Genomic DNA, 24,726 nt, shown 5'->3' with positions numbered 1-24,726 from the left:
AAATCATTTTTAAAGAAAAGGATATGAAGAAATTACTTTATTTTATTTTATTATTTATTACATATGATAATATCTTTACAATGTAAAACTTAATTCTATAATTTTCTTGTGTGATTCTTTATAAAATGTCGAGGTATATAATTGAAAGGGATGCCTACTTTGTGTACAATTATCAACTGCTTATAATATTTTTTGATGTACATTTTTGTTCAACTTTTTGCATTTCCACAAGTATAGTTGCAACAGCATGTCGTAATTGATGGAATTTTGACATAGATAATTCAAATACCTGTTGTTCTCCATTGCTGAATGTCCATTTCATTATAATATGTGGTTCCAAGACTCTATTTAAGATGCTGAAAATATTAGACAATTAAATACGTAAAGAAAGATGTAACATTATTAAAAGTAGCAGAATTATGTACTTGGAGGAAATAGTAATATCCACGCGCCATTTGCAAGATACTAAATGTGCATAAAACTTGGTTCTATTGATTAAACCTGCTATCAATTCTGGTCTTTTCTGACCATAGATCACTGTAGACAAATCCTCTATACAGTCAGAAGATAATCTAAAATAAACATCAATTAATATATCTTACACTTATTCTTATATAATTTATTAAATACATACTTTAATTCTTCTAATGTTTGCTTGAATTCTCCAGGTTTCACATTTTGGCATAGCATGCTTAAGTGAACCTTTAGTATCGTATGAATTACTGAATAATACTCATCCACAGATTCTTCTGGTACATTGTATTTTTGACTTATTCTGTCTAATATTCCCTCCTCTATATGTTCCTGATTTATTACCTTCACAGCAACTGCAAGTGATAAATTACTATATTTGTACAATATGTTATAATTATACTATAAATTAAAAAAAACTTACTCTGTATGAGAGGACGGACAAACACCTTTTTTAACTCAGGAAAAATTTTTGTTCTATTCCCTAACGCATACAAAAGTTGCGTTTGAAAAGTTGTCATGTTTACACTGAATTAATTTTCTGTTGTTTTATGGGCAAAGGTAACGTGAAAAAAAGGTCTACAATAAGCGTAATAATTGGAACGATTTCCCTGGAATATTATTTTTTATAATTTTGCTAAAATTAATTAGGATGTGATAGCACACAGTTAAAATCTGTACAGACGTTGCATATTATTCTTCTGTTTACCACTTGGAAATACCGACACTGTCAAAAAGGTCCTAATACACTAGTGAACTCTAGCTAAACATTCCTATCACTTCATGCCATCTAGCAGAGTTGAGACAATGTAGAATTCTCAAGTCATAAGCACGTTTGGTCATACGAACTATTAATGTATTTAAAGATACAAAATATAGAACGTGTACAAAGTACAGTTTGAAACGATTTTGCAACGCTGATTGATATTGATTTTTTGTTTTTCAATCTTGACACTTTAGCTCCTTTAGACCACGTACACCGTTCTTACATTCTCTTGCAAATCATTATAAGATAGTATGAAAATGGGGCGCACATAATATATATTATTTTATTATTTACTGTAATGATGAATACTATATAAAATTAATAAATAATGGAATAAAATAAACTACCTGATATAATAAATTTGGAACTTACCATACAACTGACCGTGTGGCCTAATGGATAAGGCGTCGGACTTCGGATCCGAAGATTGCAGGTTCGAGTCCTGTCACGGTCGAACAATTCATTTTTTTTTCCTTTTCACTTGTATTTTATACATACATGCCTTATTAGAATTATTCCAGTATGTACGTATTTATTCAATGTGCATTTGTAAAATATCCAAAATTCAAATTTTATTTTCAAAAAATATTCACTTTTTTATTTTATACTTGGAATATTGTTCTTCATCCTAAATAGTTAACAGTATTAAAATAAAATAATAAAATTATATAAAACTTACTTCTAATAATATTTTCCTTATAAATAGGTACATTTATCGATTTACGAGAGAAGCAAAAAGGAATTCCTTCGAGCCGGATTTGAACCAGCGACCTATGGATGTCTCATTTCAACGAACCAACTACAGTCCACCGCTCTACCAACTGAGCTATCGAAGGTTCTTGATTGGGAACTCTGTCAGGTAGATTGTAAACTCATTCATCTTAACATTCAAAGAATTTTTTTTATTATTAATTATTTGCATGTTTTAACATAAGGAATATATCATTTTACGATTAGATTTTTCTTATAAACCCTAAATAATTGTTATTACGAGTAATAATAACATCATGCTTGCAACCCAATTTTTTCATACGTTTCGGTATAAGCTTATCGATAAAAAGTACATTTACATTTATGTGACGTATTTAACAAGAACACGAAATAATATGTTTTCGAATTGCTGGAGGAACTGTCAGTCCTTTGTAAGTTCACGTTGAATCGTTCGATTCGATCGAAGAAAAAAGCGATCGACAACACGTACACTCCTTTTCCAGATTCTATTCGCAGAGTTGTTTCGAAAAGCGTTTGATGAAAGTTTACGTAACGTTTTTTTCGACTATAGAGCCCATATCGATTTCGTACCCTTTAATGACGAAATCATTCTGGGAGCGGCGTTTTCCTAATCAGAGCATAGTGAATCTATCTTGACAAGACCACGCCTAAATGTCAGTCGTATTTTAGGCGATCCTTTCTTTCGATTTCATTTTACTGCTCATTCATCTTATGAAGCACACAATGGCCGAAATTTTATGAGCCTTTTTATTTAGATTGTATTGATATTATTATATCAAAAATCATTCGAGTGAAAGTTGATTTAAAAAGTGTTCAACACGTTGTACACTTTAGAGCATGACAGCGTCCACTGTGGCACTCGAACCAGTGAAATAGACGGTCTTCGATTGAAGGAGTCTGCAAGGAGAGTGCATCAGTAATGCAGCGAACATCGTGCTCCTCGAAAGTAAATATTCGGTATTGCCCCGACAGCGATCGGAAGTTCGTACAAAGCACAGTTCACTGGCATGCAAATACTCGAAGATACTTGAAAACTTCAACAAATAACCGGAGACGTTTATTGGTTCGATTCTCCAATACGAAACACTCGTGGCCGGCTCTCCGCAATTAGTTCGACAGTTGTTTTCCCCCGACGATATATCGTTGTAGAATCGAAATATCAATATTATCGTATTCCCGGATTCACGTGCATCCACGTCCGACCGTGAGTAACCTTGTCGTACGATAACTCGATACACGTACTTGAGGAGACGTCACGGTAACTCGTGCCGCGTATTTTTTCGTCCATCAAACGATACGTGTTTACATATGTACGTGCCGTTACGCAATGCAACATAACCCTTTCCGGTTGTTTTATTGTTCCCATGGTCAGCGCCATCTTTCTAGTGCATAAAAAAATTGAATGCTAAGTGAACGCGCGTTCGTCGAGACCGCTCAGGCTGATTAGGAAATCAATGTGCAACCGTGACACTGAATATTCGAAAAAAACGAGAAAGGAAAGCTCGGTATCGTGTTCTCGCGACACGTTATGTCGTCGAAACCGTACGCATCGGGAGTATCGCTTTCGCTCGGAGGTGCATAATGTATCCCTGCACGGTCATATGCCCTCCGATGATAGGGACAGGAGGTTGGAAACGCGTGTCGCCATCCGCCGTTGGTGTCAGCAGGCGATATAGCGTATTCCCGTTACGCGAGGGTGGAACGGTTGGGTAATTACCTCCAGACCGCGCTACTCCAACGAACGGTACCGAGGCGGACGAGGAGGCTAAATACGGAAAGAATTGGCAGGACAAAGAGGATCGTAAAGAACGCAGACGCGGTTTGTCCGCGAACGCGATGTCGCGTGGTGCGCCTGTGCGGGATCACGATCGGCCTGGAATACCGAGGAAGAGGGCGGCAAGGGGCGGCAGAGAGGAACAGAGAGAATGGAAACACGATAAAGAGCGCGTAGAAAAGGTAGATTTCCGTAACAGGAGGGAAATGGAATAAATTCGAGCGCGAAGAAGAGAACCGATCGGGAAAATAATCGGGAATGTCGGTAACGGAAGACGATGGGAAAATATGTCCGAGGTAGCGAGTGGCCAGAGGCAGCAGCCCGACGCGTTCTCGATCAAAAAATGATAGCAGCTCCAGGTAGACAATAAAACATGATCCGGGGTGGTAGGAGAAGATTAAAGGGCGTAAGGGAACGGAGAAAGAAAGACGAAGAAGGGTGGAGCAAGAGCGAGAGAGACGGCGGTTGTAAAGCGATACATACAAGGGATGGAAGTGGGGATGAAGCAGAATAGGCGAGGAAGGTGGCGCTCTCGCGCAGTCTGGCGTCGTCGGCCGACTGGTGTACGTTCGGGCCGATCTTGGACGCGATTTATTTTCGTCTCGCTCTGTCCGCGACCATTTCCAATCGCAGTATCGTCGGTTCAACCTTTCTCGCTTGCAAGGACCTTTATTGCGGTGTGATAAGAGAGTTCGAGTCGACGAGCACGGAAGTCAGCCGAGAAGTTCGGTACGCCGGTTGATGAGCCCTCTTAACTTGTGTTGTAAGGATCCTTCCGCACCACGATCGCCAGCCGATGCGAGGGACAATAAGGTAATGTTTTATCGCAAGGATACGGTTCCGACTTGGACTGCTGGCCTGGCCGGTACTGGATCGATTTTCATGAGGAGCGAAGCGGGAGTTGTCTGTGAGTGCAAGAGAGAAAGAGAGAGAGAGTGAGAGAGTGAGAGAGTGAGAGGTAGAGAGGTAGAGGTAGACTATGTGTATGTTCGAGAGAGACACAGGACAAAAGGGGTAGGGTGCTAGTTGAGCCAGAGAGAGAGAGAGAGGGAGGGAGAGTTACAATTAGACAGATAACAGAGCTAAGAACGCGATACCGTATGTATCTTTCCCCTTTTTTCCCATTGTCTTATTAGCGTTTTCCCTACTCCGTGGCTCATCCTCGTTCGTTCATTCCACTCTGACTCGCGTTTCAACTATTTATGTTCGCCGGCGTTTAAAACGATCCAAGTCGATTCTCTAATTTTACATTCGCAGTTCCTCATCTCGCGTTTGTCCTCATCGGCGTATATTCTGCTCGGTTGCGCTATCCGTTTTTTGTCGGCCGCGTGCACGCGTGCGCCCGTGTTCCTCGGGTCCGCGGATCAGAGGGGACGGAAACCCTTCCAACTGGAACCTCGTCCGCACGCTTCGCTGATACCGCATCAACGGTGTTACCGTAGATCGATCGGTGGAAGAAGCACACCGAGGGAAGTGGAAGCTTGGAATCGTATCATCAGGCCCGGTCGCTCGCGACCGAGCTGCTGGCCATTTGCTTTCGCGGTGCAATGCGCTTCCCGGTTGCGCGATGCGCTCACGGTGAACGAGGAAGCGGCGCGAACCACCAACGAACAGACGAAAATATTCCCTCGACGAGTCGGTTTCGGTTGCCGCACGGCTCTCTGCTCCCGGAGGAAAATGAATTTTCTAGCGACCAAGCCAGGACCGCCGATCGAAACCCACCGCAACCGTGAACAAGTCGATCGGCCACGAAGATGCCGACGACAAGAGCGATTAAGCGGATTATTAGCTGAAACACGGCCGCGTGACGTTTAGCGACCTCTGCGTACCAGTGCACGAGGGATAATCGCTTGAAACGCATCCCGAACGAATTATAAACCGTTGACCGGACCTGAGCCGACGGTAGGCGTATCGAGCCGCCGCCATTAGCCCGGACCAGCGAGCTGGTTAGCAGGGAATCCAGCCAGGGCCCGTGTGTAAACGCGAGAACCATAATCGCGCGGAATTTTTCGTGTGTTCCGCGTCTCTGACCCTCTTCCGCCCTACGATTCTCACCGGTCGATAGACCCGACTCGACATGGTACAAACTCTCCGTCTCTCTCTCGTGATCGCGCGCGCTCGTTCTTCCGTTCCTTCCTCTCTCTTGCTCTGTCTCTCTTCTCGTCCTCTCGTCTCGTTTTATCTTGATCGCGACTAATAGCACAGACAGAGGAAACGAGGAGCGAGCGGAGACTCGAAAACCGTGCGATCGTGATTCGTATACGCGGACAGTGCGCGTATCTGATCGATACGCAGAACCGCGAAGTGCACGCCGAACGTCAATGGCAATGTGATGTCTCAAAGTGATACCGTCAAAGACTCGTACAGTGATCGTTTAACCCCTCTGTTCGCTGGAGGGAAGTGGGCAAGGGAAGTGGAAGAGCAGGGGGATCGGCGAACCTCCGCGACCCAAATTAATCGGCGACCATCCGTTTAAGGTAGGATTTCCGGTAGGAAACGCTCTGTGTTTCTTTGCTTTCCCAACCGCGTCTCTTCGTCACCAGTGTATCACGGGCTGATTACGCTTTTCGGCTGACACTCTTGTCGGATGACGATTACGCCCGGTAAACGTACAGATGCGTGCAGTTAAGTGCAGGTTACGATTTTATTCCTTTTATTTCTCAGCAGTTTGTTTTTTAGAGGTACGATGAAAAGTCGAAACAATCGAATCGTTGCGTAGCTAATTATTGTTCCTAACGGATTCCTTGAACCTCGTCGCTATATCGAGAACGGAGTAAAAGTTACGAGACGAGAGGATGAAATAACATGAGGTAACGAGCTACGTTTATGAATAGATAACCTCTACTCGCGAATAGGAAAGTAAAACAACCTCTAACGAGAAGTTTCGTGGTATCGAGATTAATCGTTTCATCGACTTTCGATTAAGAGGGCGGCATACGAGGAATTCCCGTGGTTGTTTCGTCGAGCGAAAAGAAATGATAAATGTGTCTTATCAGGCGCCTTGGAATTCGGACGATCGCGTCGATAAACGAGGACCCTTTGTAAACTATCGGTACCAACATATGGTATCGTTTCCCCCCTGCCTCGTTTTTGACAATTGGATGACTTGTTTCAAACTTGACTACTTGAGTCGTTGCACGCCCTCGTTAAAGAAATCGTGAGCGATGAGGGTCGATCAGTTTTACCCCGAGGTAAGTGAATCGTATCGAATATTAAGAGACGTTTAATTGTGCCATTACATTGTCTTATAATCATATTTGAAGGTACGAAGAGGCGGCGAGGAAAAGTACAGGAATTGGAACCGGCAGTGTTTTGAGGTTAGAGTAGCGAAATTGGAGGGAAAGTTTGGATGCGCCCAGTTGATTTAAGGATTCGATTCGAGGTACTGTTTCTCTCACGAGTCTCCGTTTCCATTAAGACGAGAGCTGTTCGTACCGCGGAATCTTCTCCCGTCGCGTCTACGCCTTACGCGACTTTCGGCTGATGCGATTAAACGCTCCGGATACCTGTGCAACGAGCGCACCGCAACAAGTAATCTCTTAGAGTCTTTGTAGTGCTTCGAGATTATACGCTTACGTACTGGCTTCTTTCGCGCACCTCTGTCTTCGCAGAGTATTACTCCCGGCATCACGGTAGAATCTCACTTATACGAACTCCCGTAATTTCCTTCGAACTCTCTTGCCCGGTAGTCACGTTCGAATTCGTAGAAAAATTCGAACCGTCGGATTTCTAAAAAAAAATTTCAATCATCGAGTTCGCGGTGTTCCTAGGTTCCTAGTAGAGCTTGAATCATTGAGGCCGTAGTGAATTTTGAGTCATCGGATTCGCGTGAAATTGAAACCGTCAGACTGAAAAATGAAACAAACAGAATTGAACGATTTAAATGAAGGGATGGACAGATTAACTATCCGGATACTAGCGTATCCGAGCTCGACATTCAAATTTAATTATCCTGGAACTCGATGAGGCTAATTTACACGGTATTGCTTTTAATAGGCTTAATCGACCAGCCCCTTTTTAATTTATTGTATCGCAAACAGCGGCGTTGCCGTTCGTCGACTCCCTTGTTCCACGCCGTTCAATGTTCATGATCTCCCATCAAGCTTTCCGAGCAGTTTTCATTAGATTTATCGTGCGGTGGCGATCCCCGCGGATCGTTCCGTGGAAAGTGACGAAAACGAGGGCAGTAATAAAGCAGATGGTAAACATTGTTACTCGGATAGGCCGCGCGAAAATGATCCGAGTGCAATATAAACATCTGATTAAGTCCTTGGTCCTCCAAGCGGTGGGTCATAGAGCCTAGACTTCCAGGGTCGTTAAGCCTTCGCTCGAGAATCTCTCCGCGACAACTCTTGTGCAACGCCGCTCTACTTTCGAGTATTTTCAACGCCAGAACAACCGTGCCAGTCGAAATGGCCGGTTCTAATTGCTTCGTTTCACAATTACCGACACCAGAAAGCTATCAGATATCCAAAATGATTTTACAGACTAACAATTTCATTCGCATACTATACCGAGTATTCACGGAAATATAAGAAAACTGTAAATATAACCCGTTGAACTCTGTAGGTTCCAATATTGCAGCAGTTATAATATTAAATATTTTAATGAATCTTAATAATTTTAAGACCGAAAGGACCCATTCGAAAGTTCTAATTTGCAATGATGGAAACCGTGAAAATGCTTCTGTAAGAAATCGTCAAGTGAGTTTCTGTATTTGTAGAGACACAAGGATAAGAGGCGCCTCGAATCTCAAGAAATGCATTCTAGTTTTTTCGAGGGACTTTCGAGCAAGCGGCCTCCGATTGCTCGGCGGGTCTAGCATTAATTCACCGAGCCGATGAGTCACCGGGGTGAAATTGATTTATTCAAAAGTTGACGAACAATGATTGAGGCAGGGGCGTCGAATAGGACGCGTGGCGGACCGTGACGGCGTCGGTTCGTCTAGCCGTCCGTTCCTTACCACCGGGCAACCCTCGTGGGGTGACGACCCTGCACGTCTGGCCAGAGCCTGCCGCGCGTTTCGTATTTATTATTTATACGCCGGCAAGTGTCTACATCCGCTGGACGTGCGCGGCAGATCCACTTCGTTAAAGGTACCGTTGCGGGATCCTCGCGAGGAACACTGCAATCGGATTCCGGCTCTCGACGTTTCGAGCTCGCGTTCGTCAACCCCTCGCCTTATAACGCGTCGGCCTCGCGACGAAGGTTTCGAACGAGAATTAGCGAATGTATAGTTGGGAGACTGCAATTTTATAGTTTCGATTGGGTACATGTAACTGTATTGGATAGAAAATCAGTGATATTGGGAACCAGGAGATAGAACCAACAGAAAGTTGATAAGAAATGAAAACTGATCGATCAGTCGGATTGAATCTAGTCAAGTGATCTACCAGATTTTATTCCTCTGATTCTTCTGTTATCAATGATCGATAGCCGAAACGTAATTTACAGTAATCTGTAGGTTAATTCCCGTTCCCGGATCGAACTGGAATTTCTAATCCATTCTGGAAATGGATATTTTCTCGTACAAAGGAAAATTGTTTCAAACGAGAGCTATTTGTCGTAGCAAACGGATCAACCGTAGATTCGGCTCTCAATCCGAAACAGCATTCGTCTCTGGATACTTTGACCAGACAGCAAACAAGCAAATGAGTTTGTGCCGGCGCGATGAAATGATTCACCATTACACGTAGCTCGATTCCGTTCGTGCCGCACGAACAAATAAATAATTAGAGAGGATACCATCTGTCCGAGGTAACTGCGTGATTGGGGATAAAACTGGAGGCCGATATTTATATCTGAATTACAACTATTTATACCCGCGTCTGTACGTTTCGTTTATTATGCACGGCGTGCCGGGGGCGCGCGCCCCCTCGCACGTGTGTTCGGTGAAACGCGATCTCCCACGGGAATCCCGATGTCTGTTCCGCAAACCGCGCGCGGCGAGACACGTGAATTTTATTAAACGGCCAATCGGAAAAGTTGCGACGCCGATCCCGCAGGAGCTGCAATCAGACGTTAATAATAACCGCGCCGTTCTTCCCCCGGTTCCGCCGTTTCCCCGTTGCAACGCGAGCTATGAGTCAGGGCTCCCGGAATCGTAGGGAAAACCGGTTTTTCGCGTAGGGGTTGGAACGAGGAGAATATCAATTTAGAATAGGCAGCGAATTTTTCGGGACATATCAATTTAGGCTCGACATTCGGAACGTTTAAGGGAGGCTTTGTAAATCTGAAGAAAATCATTATTTCTCATTGAGAACATCGGAGAATATATTTCAGTCGGTCGACGACATTGCTAAACGTTTATTTAATTAATAACGCAATTAACGCGAACACCGGTGAAACGAAGGAAAATCTAAGGACACGTTGTAGAATGGCGTCCGACAGAAACGAACGAAAAGATACGTTGCGCAAGTAATAATTGTTAGAACTGTGCGAAATACACGCGAAGAGAAACACGCGAGCGATCGCGAACGCTCACGTGTGTCCGATAGGAGCGTTGTTTCGTAAAAAGTGAGATAATCTCGCGCTGGATCACCGTTCCGTTTGTAATCGATGCGGCCATCCGTTGTCTCCGATGTAACGAGTCGCCCCGTTCGTTGTTCGTTCGCAGATGAGAGGCAAAGTTTCGCCCTCGGTTCCCATTCGAGCGTAATCCATATGGATGGAGCAAACAGGAAGGGTTAAGGGGACAAGAAAAGCGTCGTTTCCCTGGTCCACGGCTCGGTTCATCGGATCGCGTTCGTCGACCAGGGACTGGGTCGATCTTACCGTGGCCGAACGTGAGTATCGTGTGTTGCGTAACCAACGATTAACACTAGAACCACCGGATGCCTCCGAATCGCCCGTTCCCCGTTTCCTCTTTTGTAATTATACTAAAAAACTGTGGACGCTTCCGCGAGAAGTGATTCGAGGAATTGATTATTAACACGTCGATGAAAATTCCGTCTATACTCTTAGTGTTATAAATAACGAAATATAATACTTTCAATCCGAAATATAAGTTAGTTGAAATTTTAACGAATGCTTTTGTAGTTTCTGCGAGGGAAAAGTGTAGAGTGTCCGGTGGTTCTAGTGTTAACACTAAACGTACCGATCAAATGACCTGTTTTCATATTTATTCGAAATTTAATTTGTAAACATTGAAATTTTAACATTTGATTTCCACTAAGCAAGATTTATCGTCCAGTCAGTTATTTGTCTGATCACTGTTGAATTAGGTATTTCGTTTTGAATTTTCGAGCTCCACGAGAAGTTCGAACGGTTCGAGTAACCATCGTTACTTACGGAATGCCTTCGAGGACCTTTGAGGACTTCGAAGGTCTCGAAGAACCTTCGAGACCCTTCGATTGCCCTCGAAGGGCTGCGGTGTTCCGCTGGCAAACCGTCGATGCCCTAGATACTCCTTTGTAACCTTTAGAAGGTTCCTCGTAGCTTCGAGATAACATTTGAACAGTAGAAGCTAGCGATTGTTGACAAATAAGCATCGACCGGTGGTATCAGTTCACCCGATTGACTCTATCATCGATATCCTTGCAAAGATGCACTTCAAAAAAGAGTTACGTCCATACTTTCATTCCAAGTTATTCACGTCGCAGTTCAACCCATCAGATGGCCATTGAATACTAATAGTTAACCGTTAACTATCAACACGTTCACTGCCACGAGAATTTAAAGCGTTCATAACATTACCGTATCATAAAAGGCAAATGGTATTCGAGTTAGCACTTAGCGGACGAAGATTCTTCGAAATGTATAAAACCTTCAGCAAATGAAGCTGAATTATATATCCATTAAGTAATAGAAGAATCAGTGTTCTCGAAATAGTTTTCAAGCACTTCCGTGACCACCGTGGCGGTCAACGTTAAATATCAAACGACGTAATTCAATGACATGTATTATTATCGAAACAATCCATTCGATCGATGGCATCGATGAAAGAGTACCGATCAACAGAGTCGCCTGTCCGATTCGAACCTCTCTGGATCGCGACCGAAGGGGTGGAATCGCTCAGATAAATCGGTATCGCGATCGATCGTCCGTTCGGCCGGGTAAACCTGTGTTTGGTGGATTTCAGTGACCGCTCGGGACTCGCCAGTAATCGGTGTCGGCGCCAAGGATGGCGAGGAGCAGCAGCAGCTGCGCTGCACCGCACGCATACCGGCGATGCACCGATCGCACCGTCGTCGTTCATCGCGATGCCGTTGTCGCAGCTCGTAGTACGTCCCATCGCGAATTGCAATCGATCGGAATCGGGTACGGTAGGAACGTCGACGATACTGGCACCTGCGGCAACACCGGCCACGCTACCAATTTCGATCAGGGAGAGGGCACGGCCGATTAGAGTCGCCCCTTTCGATAGAACTGCCGACCTGCACGTGATTCATGTAAGTTCTCCTATCCGTATCTCCGTTCGCTCCGATCCTCGGGACCGTTTCACGCGGGAGACGGGATGAAACGATTCCCTTCTTTCGTCCCCGTCGACGCGCTGCTGGGAAATACCACACTGGCCTATAAAATTGACCTTTTACGATCGGACTCCTCGGCGTATCGGTGACTTCGAGCTTTCTTATCTGGAATCGAATGCTGTAAATACATTATTCGATTGTTTATTTGCAGACCAATGTGGGCTTCTCTTCTTTTCTACCACTTAACACTGGAACTACTATGTGGGTCGGGATTACCGAATTCTTATATTCTTTACAGTTATTGAAAATAACTGATTTAGCTTTATAACCGATTTTATAACCGATTTAGCTTTCTAACCCTTCGCACTCGAGAGGCGACCCTCGGCACTGTTTCACATACCGAAATTATAGTCTTACTGTTACTTAATCTTCTGTACTCGAGAGCCGCCTCTGAGTCAATTGATTCGACACAGCAAAATGGTAAAGTTTGGTATTTAATGTTAAACTTCGTATAATGCATCGATGCGTGGAATATTGAAGGAAAATATTCCGAGTGCAAAGGGTCGAATAACGAATTGAAGTTTATTTAGTAAAACTTCGGTAGACGCAATCTTCGAGTTTCCGCATGATAATCGAATAAAGTCGATCCGACTGCTCGGCGGTTTCAATGTTAACGAGAAAGAACGGGGCGGACGGGTTAAAAGCAAACTAAACGGAGATAACGCGAAGATGCTCGCAGTGTTTTCGATATTTTTCGAAGCCCGTCTGCTCGCGTCCTCGGCGCTCGCCCCGATAAACTGATAACGTCGACGCTGTCCTAATACTTAACAGTTGGAGTGTCACCTGTATTGATTTTCGGGATCGTTCGGGCAATCGAACGTTCGTCCGTGAAGGAACTGGCCATCGATTCCCGCGGAGCGAAGGTTTCGCCGCGAATTCGTCGCAGTTTTCGGGCGCGCCGCTGCGAAGTAGATCAGATCGCCGATTGGCGATACCGGTTTCGCTGGTAATTTGTCGGCTCCGATTCCTTGGAAGTTCGAGCGTTCGCACGACCGAGCAAATTGTGAAAAACAATTCAGATGTTCGATCGTTCGAGGAAATTGCGAGGAAAGATTGAAATATTCGAACGTTTATGTAAAATTTTTCTTTTTATTAGGTACAATTCACGATTCCTCGTGATCTTCGAAGGCATCGTGGTCAGACGATCCGATTCTGATATAATCAGATTGAATTTTTCACGCGCGACAGTGCAGATTACACGTTGTTTCAGAGTATTATGAAACCGAGCGGCCAATTGTTGCGAAACTTTTTGTTTTTGTTATAAATAAGTATAGACGGCGCCCGATATTATCTCTTATTCACGGCTGGCAGAATTTCACGCGTTAGAATACAAAGGCAAGGTCGCGCCGAGTATTCCCACAGGTTTTTCTGCTCCCCGATAGCGTTTCGGCGAATCGTCGCGATAACCGCGACACGGGCACGGCTGCGGAACGTAACTTCGCCGTCGAATTTCTGATTTTAGGTCGATTAACGGATAAGAAAGGGGATCGCGCCGGATGTGCGATGCGAAATGCTGCTGAACGCTACGGTTGCGCTGGAAACTTTCGAAAAATCAGTTTCTCGTTTGCAAAGACACTGCCGAAGGACACACGGCTCGCAGTAGTTCACTAATTCGTGTTCTAATTTTCTCGATTAATATAGGACGCGTAACTGGTTCACGATTAATTCGAAGACATACGCTGCACGGTATAAGCAGAAGCAGATACGAAAGATCAGAAGAAAACAGTTCCCTAATTAATCACGGAGAAAGTTGGAAAGGATACGATGCGCTCCGGCAGAACAACTCCTTAAGTTTCCCCTCGCATAAATCACTCGGAAAAGCTTTCGGAAAAATAGTCCCGGTGCTCGGGAGCTCGGGACAAGTTCCGGAATCTGTGAAGTTGCTCCTCAACTTCTGATACGGCGGGTGGATAAGAACACGCGTGGGACGTCATCGGAATTATGCAACAGCCTCGCGAGCGCGATGACGCAACGGACGGCCGAAGAAAATGCGCGATAAATAATTGTCGTTGTTTAATATTGGCACCGGTAACGGCAATGAATCCCTTGGAAGGCCAGGAATGCGCGACTCGCCTTTTATCATATTCCGAACAGCGATTCAGTTTCGTCTCGATCAGAACGCGCTTGCTCCGTCGTCATTAATAATACATTTTTAATTAACACGTTCGCGTGCAATTTTCTACAGCCGAGTACCCGTGTACACAAGAAACATGCGATAGAACTGTGTCGATGCTTGGCTATAGATTTTTAAGTGGCAATTACGTTTACACTTTGGGAAATGTTAAATGTATTCGGTTACTAGGAGTTTCTTCGAAAAGTCTAGTACGCGACGTTCAAAATATAGTATTAATAGTTCGAATTCGAGCGTTCTCGCGATTAGTTGTACACGGTGCATCGACTGACGCGAGAATTAGGGCGCGGCCAAGTTTTTTTTTTTATCGTCGGTGATCTTAGATCGTTTTCCGATGAACAACATCTTGACTCATTGTTTCCAAGAAAAGTTGTCGGCGCGCGGTGATCGCCGCGTTGAAATTAGCGGCACGGGCTCCGGCGACGGGAATTCACCGAAACCAGGCTTCACCCACGCCAGTGTCAATCGACAACAATATTGATCGGCAGCCCAACTTTCAAAGACGCGCACACGGTACGTGCATACATATTCGCCGAGTCGTGTGCATCGCTGGCGATGTGTAACGATGAGATGTATATAAATACTCCGACCTTTCGACGACGAAAGTACAACCACCGGGCTGAGCATTGTTGTCGGTTAATGCCGTTGTCAATTAATAATACTCTTCTCTTGGAAATCCTGCTGTAGAGTGGAACCGATGAATGGTTCGTTCGGTTGTTTAATAGCTTAGTTGTCGAGACTCGGGAAGATAGTATTTTGGTGTTGTGTACATTGTTATCGTAGTATCACGTACAATAATGCAATGCAATATGTCTAATATATTGTATATAATACTGCAACACTATTATCAACACGTTACCATAGTATCATACATAAAAAACCGATGTAATATTAAATGGCAGCGACCGATTCGCCAGTAACTTACGTCAGACTCCTTCGATCGAATTATCTTTCGAATTATGCAATTATCTCTCGAGAATAGTATTGTTAATGGAAGTTGCTAAATTCCTTTGGAGCAAGAAACTTATCAAAAGCAAATGCAGGCAAGAAGCGAGGAATGAACTTGAAAACTAATGAATAACGAGTAAAAGGCATAAGGAAGAATTTTGAATAACAAACGATCGAACAGCGATCAACTATTTGTTCGTTGTTACTCGACGAACGTTCCATTCGAATAGCGGGCAACATTATGGTCCCGCGTTCTCTCCGTTCCTCTTCCGTCGATCTCGCCCCGTGTCGTACAATGAACCAGGTGCGCGCACAATCGGCCCGTTCTTTTCTCTTTTTCGTTGGCCACGGTGAGGAGCTGCACGAGGACCTTGACATATTCACTGGCATATTGCTCGGTGTTACACGCGCGAACACTTAAATAGTGCAAACGACGAATTATCGACCACATCGCGACTCTTTCAGCGCGAACGGAACGTTACGGGCCTGCCGCGATGAAAAATGGCCGGGGGAAAGAAGGAAAACGTCGTTTTCCGATCGAGCTTCGCGGACATTGATCGTCGAATCGACGAATTCTTAGATACACTGCCATCGTTAACTCACAGTCCCAGCTAATCTCCGTACTGCAGATTTTTATGCAGCTGACCGAAGATGCGCGAAGATACAGAAGACATTTGAAGTATTCTGTTTAAACTCTTGAAGTTCATTTGAACTCTAGAACTACTAGACGAGTAGAAATACGCATTCTCTCGGCAAGCGTTGAATCGTCTCATTCGATAATAACGTCGTTACTTTATTTTAACGCTGCGAAGCAGCTGTGTTCGATCGGTGGTACACGTCGGCGTGATCGCGTTAATCGGATTCTTAAAAATTCGAATCGACACGAAGATCCGCAGTCTAGTTATCACGCTGGCAGCGAAGATTAACGGCGCGCGCGTTGTCGCGTGGAAACGGGACGCGAAGAGTTCGACGGTGCACGATTGAATCGGAAAATTCAATTAGAGAGCGAATTCGTTATCGTAGCGAGAATGAACAGAGAGATTCGTATAATCGGGCGTATATTCATGGTAAACGATGTCAGGGATCCAGTTAGCGATCGCAGCCGTATTAAAAATGCAGATTTCGAGCGTGTTTGTTCAAGGATCGCGCGCTGCTCGTTCGGAAAATTGGACGAACGTGTTCGGTCTTCGTCGCTCGTAGCTCGTAAATCATTTTAATCATTCATTTTTCAATCTGCCCTCTGGAAACGGTAACACTGGAACTACCAGACCGGTCGGAATGATAACAGATTTCTTATTAGACGATTAGAGGAGAAGTAACGTAGTTCGTTGAAATGAAATTCGTAACTGAAACTACTTCGAACCTTTGCGTATGCTGTAAGTAAACTGTTAGAGTTATTTGCGACAAAAGGTGAACACGAATAATCATATTTACTTGCATTTCAAAATTAAAGGTAACCGGTTTTAGTAGAAGCGTATGACTTCAACACTAGAACTCCCGAGCAGTTCAACTGACTGTTGCAAAGTCTCTATAGAAACTTCGAGAGTGCATTCATCGAGTTCAGTCGATTTACAACTCAGTTTGCGTATTGGTAAATCGATTTCTTGAATAATTCCTCGGAGAAACATCTGTCACCTTTCCAATAATTGCAAAAAGGCATCAGGAATGGTCATTTTGACTTGCCTGGTAGTTTTAGCGTTAGCAGATGCAACTAAGAACACCGTTAATTACTAGATGCCTTCGTTACAATATAGAAATTCAAGGACTTACCTTTTTCTCTACCGAAATCGTGAAGTCGCTTTCGCAGAAACCACCGAACCGGCTTTATTTCTATGGCACTTTCGTGGTTCGCGTAAGAAGCTGTGAATTAGTCGCATCGACTGTTCGGTGGTTCCATCGTTAAAGGGAAAAGATGGCCGCACATTTTCAGATGTTCCCAGAAACGTGCCAACCACCGGGTCGCCCTCTCCAACTCCGAAGTTAGATAAGACGACTCGGCCCCGTTCCGCTAGCGCGCAGCAATCGGGTCCTCGCGATAATAGTAATAATAAAGCGGATTTAAGAATGGCACGGAAGCGTTTGTCCAGGCGCCCGGCGCAAAATCAGAAATTTCGACGATTTGGCTCGAGGCGGCGAAGTTAGAGGGTGCACGTCGAACTTGGCACCCTCGACCGCGCCAGCTCGTTTCTTACGAAACGACGCGCGCGGTCTCGAACCTGCACGTCGCTCGCGCTGATTACACACAAAGAAACCCAAAAAAATACAGCGGACGAAAGTACTCGACTCGTTGAAACGTTATCGGCTCTTCGGATCGTCGCAACTTCGCGAAGAAAAATCGTTGGAAAACTTCAATTTACGAAACTATGTCGGACACGATGGAGAAAAAAATGTATCGAAGTTTCTGCCGGCGTTTAAACGACGGACGAATGTTCTGGTAGAAAGTGCCTTTATAATTATTCTTCGCGAAGTCGAGACACTTTGAAGAATCAACCGATTTTTACCGATTTCGACGAGTTCATCATTGACCGTTCCTTTGTCTGTTACAGAAATCGAGAGGACGAGTGCATCTCGCAGAATGGATTCGTGCGGGGTCTACTTGTCTCAGCTGCGAGCGATGCTCGTGAGAAATCTGTTGCTGAAGAAGCGAGAGAAACGGAAGACCACGGCGGTACGTGAGATCGATATCGAACTTCCCTAACTGACCATCCCCTCCGACCACGTCGCAATTTTCTAACCGTCACTTTTCATTTACTCTCTCGCGAGGAATCCGCTACTCCCCTCGGCTCGCGCCGTAATTGAAGATTGGATGCGAAACAGGCAGGCTACTGGAAACAGAGGAGAATCGGGACGACGATTTCGCGGTCGCCGGCGGAACGCCGCGAAATTCGTTCCTTTTCCTGTGTACCCGAACATTCTTTGCTCGTCTCTTCCACGCTAGGTTCGCGGGCACTTACTTCACAGTTTATTCTATTGCGCTTAGGGAAAATCGATGTTCGTTCATTTAGATCTTGGGAATTCCATCGTATCGTTTCCCTAGAACCAACCGTTCAAACTTAAATGAGTCTCAAAAGGCCACCGGAACAAGGCATCTCGGTCCAAGTATATCGAACAGCGAAAATTAGAAGTAAACACCTTTATCATTCGTCCACTCTCTGCATTCCATATCTAACTTTAACCCTTTCGGCCATGGCGTCCTCATATAAGGACACACAAAATAAATGCTCGGTATGTATAAATTCAGCAAATTTTATCGTTCGTAAACGTCCTCGTATCGCAAGCGTACATTCTATTCGACAATGGCGTCGACCTCTCTCAGAGTGTGTTATCACGAAATAAAACTAAAGACGCGCATCGGAGCGAACTCAGGAAAACATAATTCACGAGCGAAAGGGTGAAACTATTTCGAGGGGTAAGTCCGGAACGTTATCACTCGTGGTCAAGTGTCCCGGCGTCGTCCTTTGTGTCCCGCGGCGCGATCGAAACGTGTCGGGCCAGCAGTGGACGGGGGAAAGTTTGGAGAAAACAGAAAAGTTCTCCACCGGGGCGACCCTTGGCCTAGTTGGCAGCGGGCGCACGCAAAAACACCCGTCGAAAACGAATTGGCAGCACGCCCTCCCTTCGTTGCCAGAGCGTGTGCGTTGGGGCGAACGCCGTCGCTCCGTCGCTCCGTCGCCGTGCCCGACCGGGCCGAGCGTGTCCGAGACCGTCCTCCGTTCCCCCCGCTTTCTCTCTTTCTCTCTTTCTTCCTGTTCACCTCGCCGCGACGATCGTGAATTCAAATTCCGGCTGTCTGGCGTCGGCTGTCCGTATTTCTCTCCCCAACTCTTTTTTCTCTCCCCCGGATTCCTCCTAATACATATTCGATCGATCCTGATGGCACTTCGAATTCGGCGGCCGGTTCTTTCGCTTCGGGGGTGGCCAATCGGATGCCCGGCGATGCGATAACGATGGAGAACGCTGGGGCCGTTTAAACGGATGGACCATACGAGGCGCTAGAACCTAATGCGGTTAGATCGATTTTGTCACGCTTCCCGATGTTCCTCAATTTTCATGGAATAATATTCTTTTTAGTTGTTAGGGGAGTCACTCGTTTCTTCGCGCTTTCTAGGCCAGAAGGCCCTTGTTTTTATAGCTTCCGAATACGTTGCGTAATCATTTATGAAGCCGGAATATTGATGTTCTCAATTTTTGGTTTATGGACTTAACCGCATTGGCTTCTGAGCGAGTGCGAGCTTGATGACGGATCGATGAGCTTTTCGCATACTTGCCGGTGTAAAGAATACGGTGTACTTTTTTTAGGTGGTAAGTTAGTATGAATAGTAAACGCATGGAAACAGTGTAAATTGAGTGAAAAATTTTTTTGAGTAGCTGTTCAGTGAAACGGGACGATTTTTTTAAGGGACATTTTGGAACTGAATTTTACCGCAGTGTCTTTTTATCCTTTGAAGTTATAAAATGATAAAATGGCAACGTTACGCAATATTGTCCATCACTTCTTCGTAGCTGGCACCGAAAGTTACCAGACATAGGAGGCAAAGAGATTTGGAACTTGATTATTCCTAAAACGATTAAACGAATATGAACAGGCAGACGTTTCAGCGATGATTTCGTCGGACCCGCCCGTCATCTTGCCAGGACACAAAGGGTAGCCCGAAGGGGGCGGCGAGGGTGAGGCGCGAGCCTAAATATAGCTCGTTAGAGGCAGAGAAAATCGATTTATACATAAAATAAGTATTCGCGTCTATACTTAGTCCCGCCCTCCTAACGCGAGCCACTCGATTAAGATGCCTTCTACCATAAAATTGCTCGACCTCGGTCGCGGCGTCGAGCGGAAAAAAGAAGCGCGAGCGCGCCAGCACGCCCCGGCGTCGCCGGTGAAAACCTTTTGTTACGCGCTCGCGAAAACTGATTCGATATTCGACGGCCGCTCGTCCCAGCCTCGCCGCGAACCGCGTTCAACCGAATCCGAATGTATTTACACGCGTTGACAAATCGTTCTCTCAACGTTACAAATACCAGAGAGCATTTGATTTCGTGAATTACGGAAACTTCGCGGAAAAAAGAACTTTAACGAAGCGTGGCGCGACATTAACCTTTCAGCTACTGTACGTCATAGTGGCTTTCGCGTATATCTCTTCCAACCGTGCGTCACTATAATGGCACAATTCTTTCTCTGTCTACGTTAGATGTAATCTAGTTGCACGGTGAACAATTGTATCAGTCTGAAATCGCAGTGACATTACATTTATGATATCCGGACCGAGTCGAACCTTGCCCTACAGAGGTAGCTTCCCAGGTAGTCTGTAGCTAAATGGTTAAAGCGTTGACACCCGGAAGGAGGCTTCAAAAAATCATTCTAGATCGAATAATTCGAACTCTCGGGATGAAAGGGGGACAAACAACGAACGTCGATTCACTCGGAACTGCGTTTACTCGTCTACAGAAAGACAGTCTACAGAAAGGTCGAGAAAGTGGATCACTTCTTCCTAGGCGGCTTCTGCTTGCCCTCTTTGCCTTTGAAGATCGCCGGGTCGATCACGTTGGTGGGCCCGTTGTTCCACATGGAAATGGATATGGTTTCGATGGGGTCAACGGTGGACGGTAGCAGGTGGGGTCCAACCAAGAAGTACACCTGCTCGACCCAGGTGGGCAGGGCGAGGCCGGTGACGCAGTACTGCCACAACGGCAGCCCAAGATGGACCAGCATCATCCGGAAATAAACGGTGAAGGTGTCGGCCAGGTGGTGCCATCGATCCGTTTCCACCCGGTGCAGCCAGATGCTCGGGGCCTCCTGGTCCGGTTTCATTCGGTACACCAGGTAAACTCCGGCCTTCCCGCTGTCCGGGTGACACTGGCCGATCTCGAACATCTTGCAACCTCGCGGATTCCCGGCTGCAAGGGAGATCGCGCCCTCGCGATCCGTGCCGCCTTCTGACCCTTGATCGGAGGACTCTTGCTTGGCACAGTTCGCTTGCTGCGACTCTTTGGCTACCGAGTAACGCTTCAGGGAAGAGAAACCGCCGATTTCCATGCGACCCACCGAGAATTCCTCGCCTGCCGGCAAACGAACGGATGAGACGATGGAGCAGAGGTCTTTGAAATTTCGTTTTTCTACAATTTGGAAGACTAAAAAGCTGCGAGAGTCGGAATTCCATCGTCCGAAATTGATTGCGACCCTCATAAAGGCTATTCCATTTCGAATACAATTTGGTCGGAAAATTTGGAATTTCAGGTGAAATTAGAGTGATGATACCTGCTATCTCTAGGTTCCAGACAAGCTGAAAACCGTCGGTCGACAGATAGAAGTTCCTCAGATCTTCCGGGAGCGCGCAACAATGCCTTTGCTCCCAGTTGGCGATGGCGGTCTCCTCGCACCCGTTCCTCCTATCGACTCGCACGTTCTTCACGTACGGCACGTTCTCGAGGAGCTTCACCACGCCCAGCGTGAGGTTCTCGTAGAACGAGTCCTCGGTAACGACGTCAACGAAGAAAGACATCCCTCGCGCACCACCCTTAACTCGGCCTCTTCATTTGCATCCTGCGGACACCCTACCGCGTCACTTCCTCGTTTCGCTCGTCACGATTTTCGGGATTAAAACCGACGAGGGCCGTCTCGCCGGAAACCTCATGAAACTTAAAGAGACACTCGATATTCAGCCGCCTCTCGACGTTTCCCTTTCGCTGGAGGACACGCGGCGTAGGCTAACGACTGCGGATCTTTAGGGAAACTCAAATGTTCAACCCCTTAAGCTCGATAACTTGGCGCAACTTTAATTTGTTGAAGGGAAGAGAAATATCACAGACATATTCTGTATCTGTGTTTGCTTTAAAGTATGATTAACGAGAAAATTAATGTTTTGGCTTCTGAAATAATCGTACATATTCAGAAGGTATAAGAGGAGCTTTCTAGAGCACGAAGTATCGAGTAAATCCTTGAATAACTAAAGAGAATATTTACTTACTACGAGGTATCTACCGATACCACTCGATCGTTTCTCCGATCGACTTCTGTCGTTGAAAACGTACCCTTCGCGTCGTTCCCGAATTTCTGTCGGAAAACCGCGGTTGCAGCCACGAAATCTGTTAGTTTCGTTGAATCGGGGGCAGTCGGGTCAGGCGTGTGACTGGTTCAGCCTGTTGTTGATCGCCATGGTGACCGAATATCAAATTGAACCGGCTCGGCCCGGCCCGGCCCGGCGCGTGCATCCCTCGTCTCCCTCTTCCGCCGGCCGAGGGGGTGGTATCGAACGTTTGCGCAGGTTCGGCCGCACGACAGGTGTGGGAGAGGGTGCAGGTGGACTGATTGACGGTGCACGCACAGGGGGTTGTTGTTCATGCGAGCCCCCTGCAATTTCGAGTCCCCGTAATCCCATAGAATTTACCGTACACCGGGGAACCCTTCGTCCGCGACTTCGTTCCCCTCTTTTTTTGCTCGACACGCTCAACCCTTGATGTAATGATTCTTTTATTACGCCCACGAAAACTCCCGGCGACGTATTATTTGCCATATGTTGCAGGAAGTCTTCTTGCCCCTGTACACCCTGGGCATCTTAATCGTGGTGAAGGTGTTGCCACCGAACCCGAATTACCCCGCGATGATGACGCAGAGGCAGGAGGGCGGCATATTCGACACGTTCAACGGCTACAAAAACAACACGCTCGCCGTTGTTCCGAACTCGACGGAAACTTTGGTACGCGCTCAACTGGATTCCAGTCCCACGGTTCGTTTCGTTCGCGAACAGAGATCCTCTAATCGTCCCTTCTGTTTCAGAACTTCTTGAACTCGATGAATACCCTGTGGTTGTCGATGTGGGACTCCCCTGGCAAGCTACCCTTGAATTTCATGGTGTTCGACACAAAGGACGACCTGCAAGCTGCGTATTGGAGAGATCCTTACAGTGTACCCCTAGCAGTAATCTTCGAGGATTCCCAGCCTATATCTCAGCGCCTTCTGTAAGATGATAGGGACGTAATGCGTCGTTTAGTCTAAACAAAAGTGGAGGACGTTGATTTAAGGAGAACGATGATCGAATTGTATATACGATCTACTTCGAGGCTTTCCACCGCGTTTCATTAAACTGTTTTAGAATTTCCATCGAGAATGTTACACTTGGAAGTTTCGTGTACCGTGTAGAAAGGTCGAGTGTAGAGCTAGAGTAATGAATATTGTGGAGACAGGCTTGACCTCTTCCAGACTAAATGCTGATTGCCATTTACGTTACGTTCCAGGTATGAGATAAGAACTAATCCTTTGTACTCGAGTCTACCTTCGCCGACCGAATTGTATTCCGCCCCAGTTACTTGTCGAAAGGACAACACTAGCCACTGGATGGGCGGTGTATTGTCGATAGAAACTGGTGGATCATGCCCGGTCAACAATTACCTGCATTCTGGATTCTTGGCGTTGCAGTTGATATTGGACATTACGAAGATAAGAGTACGCATCGGATTGTTTAGACTGTGTTGCGTTATTATAGTTTATGCCACGGTGATTGTACTTTTTTAATCTTAAAGTGGCCTCCATAAAAGATCTCGTAGTTTGATCGGATCAGGCGAATTTATTTGTGTTATAATGTAACGTCGATGAATCTCTACATTATTAATGCAATCGCATGTGTTAATGATTTACAGTTGGACACGGGGAACACGAATGTGACCGTACCGAATGTTAGACTGGAAATGTTCCCGAAGGAAGCTTTTACTGCAGGTAATTGTATAAAATGTTCTATGGACGTTGGTTTCTGTCTCCGCATGTTGAGTAACGACGAAGACTGTCTAATTAATATTAGGAGCATAGTAGGTTGATTGTGGTAGAAAAAAGGTGATAGATTTGGGAATAAAATATATATTTGAAGCGTATATCTTTCTTTCTCTCTGTCGTGGATGTACTTCTAAGCATACCTTTTATTTAGACTGGATGCTGGCCTTCAGAGTTGTTATACCACTCTTTATGGTATTGGCTATTTCGCAATTCGTCACATACCTCCTGATCCTGATAGTCGGTGAAAAGGAAAAAAAGATCAAGGAAGGGATGAAGATAATGGGCCTAAGAGATTCCGTCTTCTGGTAGGTTTATAGTAGATTGTGTTCGAACATATGCATGTCAGACGAATATTATTTTGCATGAATTACTAGAGTAATTTACAAAATAGATTGGCAAATCTATTGCGTACATTAAAGATCATTCTCCTTATCGTTACAGGTTGTCATGGTTCATTATCTACGGTGTCTTTGTCTTGCTACTCTCTGCTGTTGGGGTCGTACTACTATTTACTCTTCAGATGTTTCAACACACACACTTTCTACCGATATTCCTTTTAGTAGTGCTCTACAGTTTTTCCATAATCATGTTCGCTTTCATGATAACCCCTTTCTTTGATAAGTCACGGGTGAGCATCAGTTACGAACTCATTGTTGTTCTGTTTGGCCGACG

At 45.4% G+C, this 24,726-nt stretch overlaps 3 protein-coding genes and 2 non-coding genes across 7 annotated transcripts in view; 2 read left to right on the top strand and 3 right to left on the bottom strand.

Annotated features, from left to right (window-relative positions):
- Positions 1-22: 22 nt before the first annotated feature.
- Positions 23-1,332, bottom strand: LOC116433889 (COMM domain-containing protein 5). Its single transcript, XM_031992481.2, has 4 exons — positions 896-1,332; positions 635-827; positions 426-572; positions 23-356 (listed from the first exon to the last, which is right to left on the bottom strand). Exons 1-4 carry the CDS (start codon positions 990-992, stop codon positions 173-175), a joined length of 621 nt encoding a protein of 206 aa, XP_031848341.2. The 5' UTR covers positions 993-1,332; the 3' UTR covers positions 23-172.
- A 286-nt stretch (positions 1,333-1,618) lies between these two features.
- Positions 1,619-1,691, top strand: TRNAR-UCG (transfer RNA arginine (anticodon UCG)). The gene has a single exon. It is a non-coding gene; the product is annotated as a tRNA-Arg (tRNA).
- Positions 1,692-1,980: 289 nt separating this feature from the next.
- Positions 1,981-2,073, bottom strand: TRNAY-GUA (transfer RNA tyrosine (anticodon GUA)). Its single transcript has 2 exons — positions 2,037-2,073; positions 1,981-2,016 (listed from the first exon to the last, which is right to left on the bottom strand). It is a non-coding gene; the product is annotated as a tRNA-Tyr (tRNA).
- Positions 2,074-3,959: 1,886 nt separating this feature from the next.
- LOC116433884 (cholesterol transporter ABCA5) overlaps positions 3,960-24,726 on the top strand; it is a 29,188-nt gene continuing 8,421 nt past the window's right edge. The window contains exons 1-10 of one of the 2 annotated variants that reach the window (XM_031992456.2): positions 3,960-4,556; positions 10,360-10,528; positions 11,824-12,133; positions 17,840-17,961; positions 22,811-22,984; positions 23,065-23,246; positions 23,523-23,730; positions 23,925-24,000; positions 24,206-24,359; positions 24,496-24,682. In XM_031992456.2, the coding sequence (XP_031848316.1) occupies positions 17,869-17,961; positions 22,811-22,984; positions 23,065-23,246; positions 23,523-23,730; positions 23,925-24,000; positions 24,206-24,359; positions 24,496-24,682 (1,074 nt within the window). In that variant the 5' untranslated portion in view covers positions 3,960-4,556; positions 10,360-10,528; positions 11,824-12,133; positions 17,840-17,868. Of the gene's footprint in view, positions 4,557-7,120; positions 7,126-10,359; positions 10,529-11,823; positions 12,134-17,839; positions 17,962-22,810; positions 22,985-23,064; positions 23,247-23,522; positions 23,731-23,924; positions 24,001-24,205; positions 24,360-24,495; positions 24,683-24,726 lie in introns of those variants that run through there. The other variant, XM_031992472.2, reaches the window with a different exon arrangement.
- LOC116433886 (tubulin polyglutamylase complex subunit 2) lies at positions 20,761-22,586 on the bottom strand. 2 transcript variants are annotated; one of them, XM_031992476.2, is made up of 3 exons: positions 22,256-22,586; positions 21,547-21,926; positions 20,761-21,347 (listed from the first exon to the last, which is right to left on the bottom strand). In XM_031992476.2, the coding sequence occupies exons 2-3, from the start codon at positions 21,788-21,790 to the stop codon at positions 20,770-20,772; spliced, it is 822 nt and encodes a 273-aa protein (XP_031848336.1). In that variant the 5' UTR covers positions 21,791-21,926; positions 22,256-22,586; the 3' UTR covers positions 20,761-20,769. The 2 variants fall into 2 exon arrangements, with proteins under 2 accessions (XP_031848336.1, XP_031848337.1); XM_031992477.2 differs by having other exon boundaries at positions 21,547-21,831; positions 22,256-22,585.

The sequence above is a fragment of the Nomia melanderi genome, chromosome 11, assembly GCF_051020985.1.
Source record: "Nomia melanderi isolate GNS246 chromosome 11, iyNomMela1, whole genome shotgun sequence".
Taxonomy (NCBI): domain Eukaryota; kingdom Metazoa; phylum Arthropoda; class Insecta; order Hymenoptera; family Halictidae; genus Nomia; species Nomia melanderi.
Note: the sequence above shows the minus strand (reverse complement) of the source record. Positions and strands in the feature narration are given on the sequence as shown.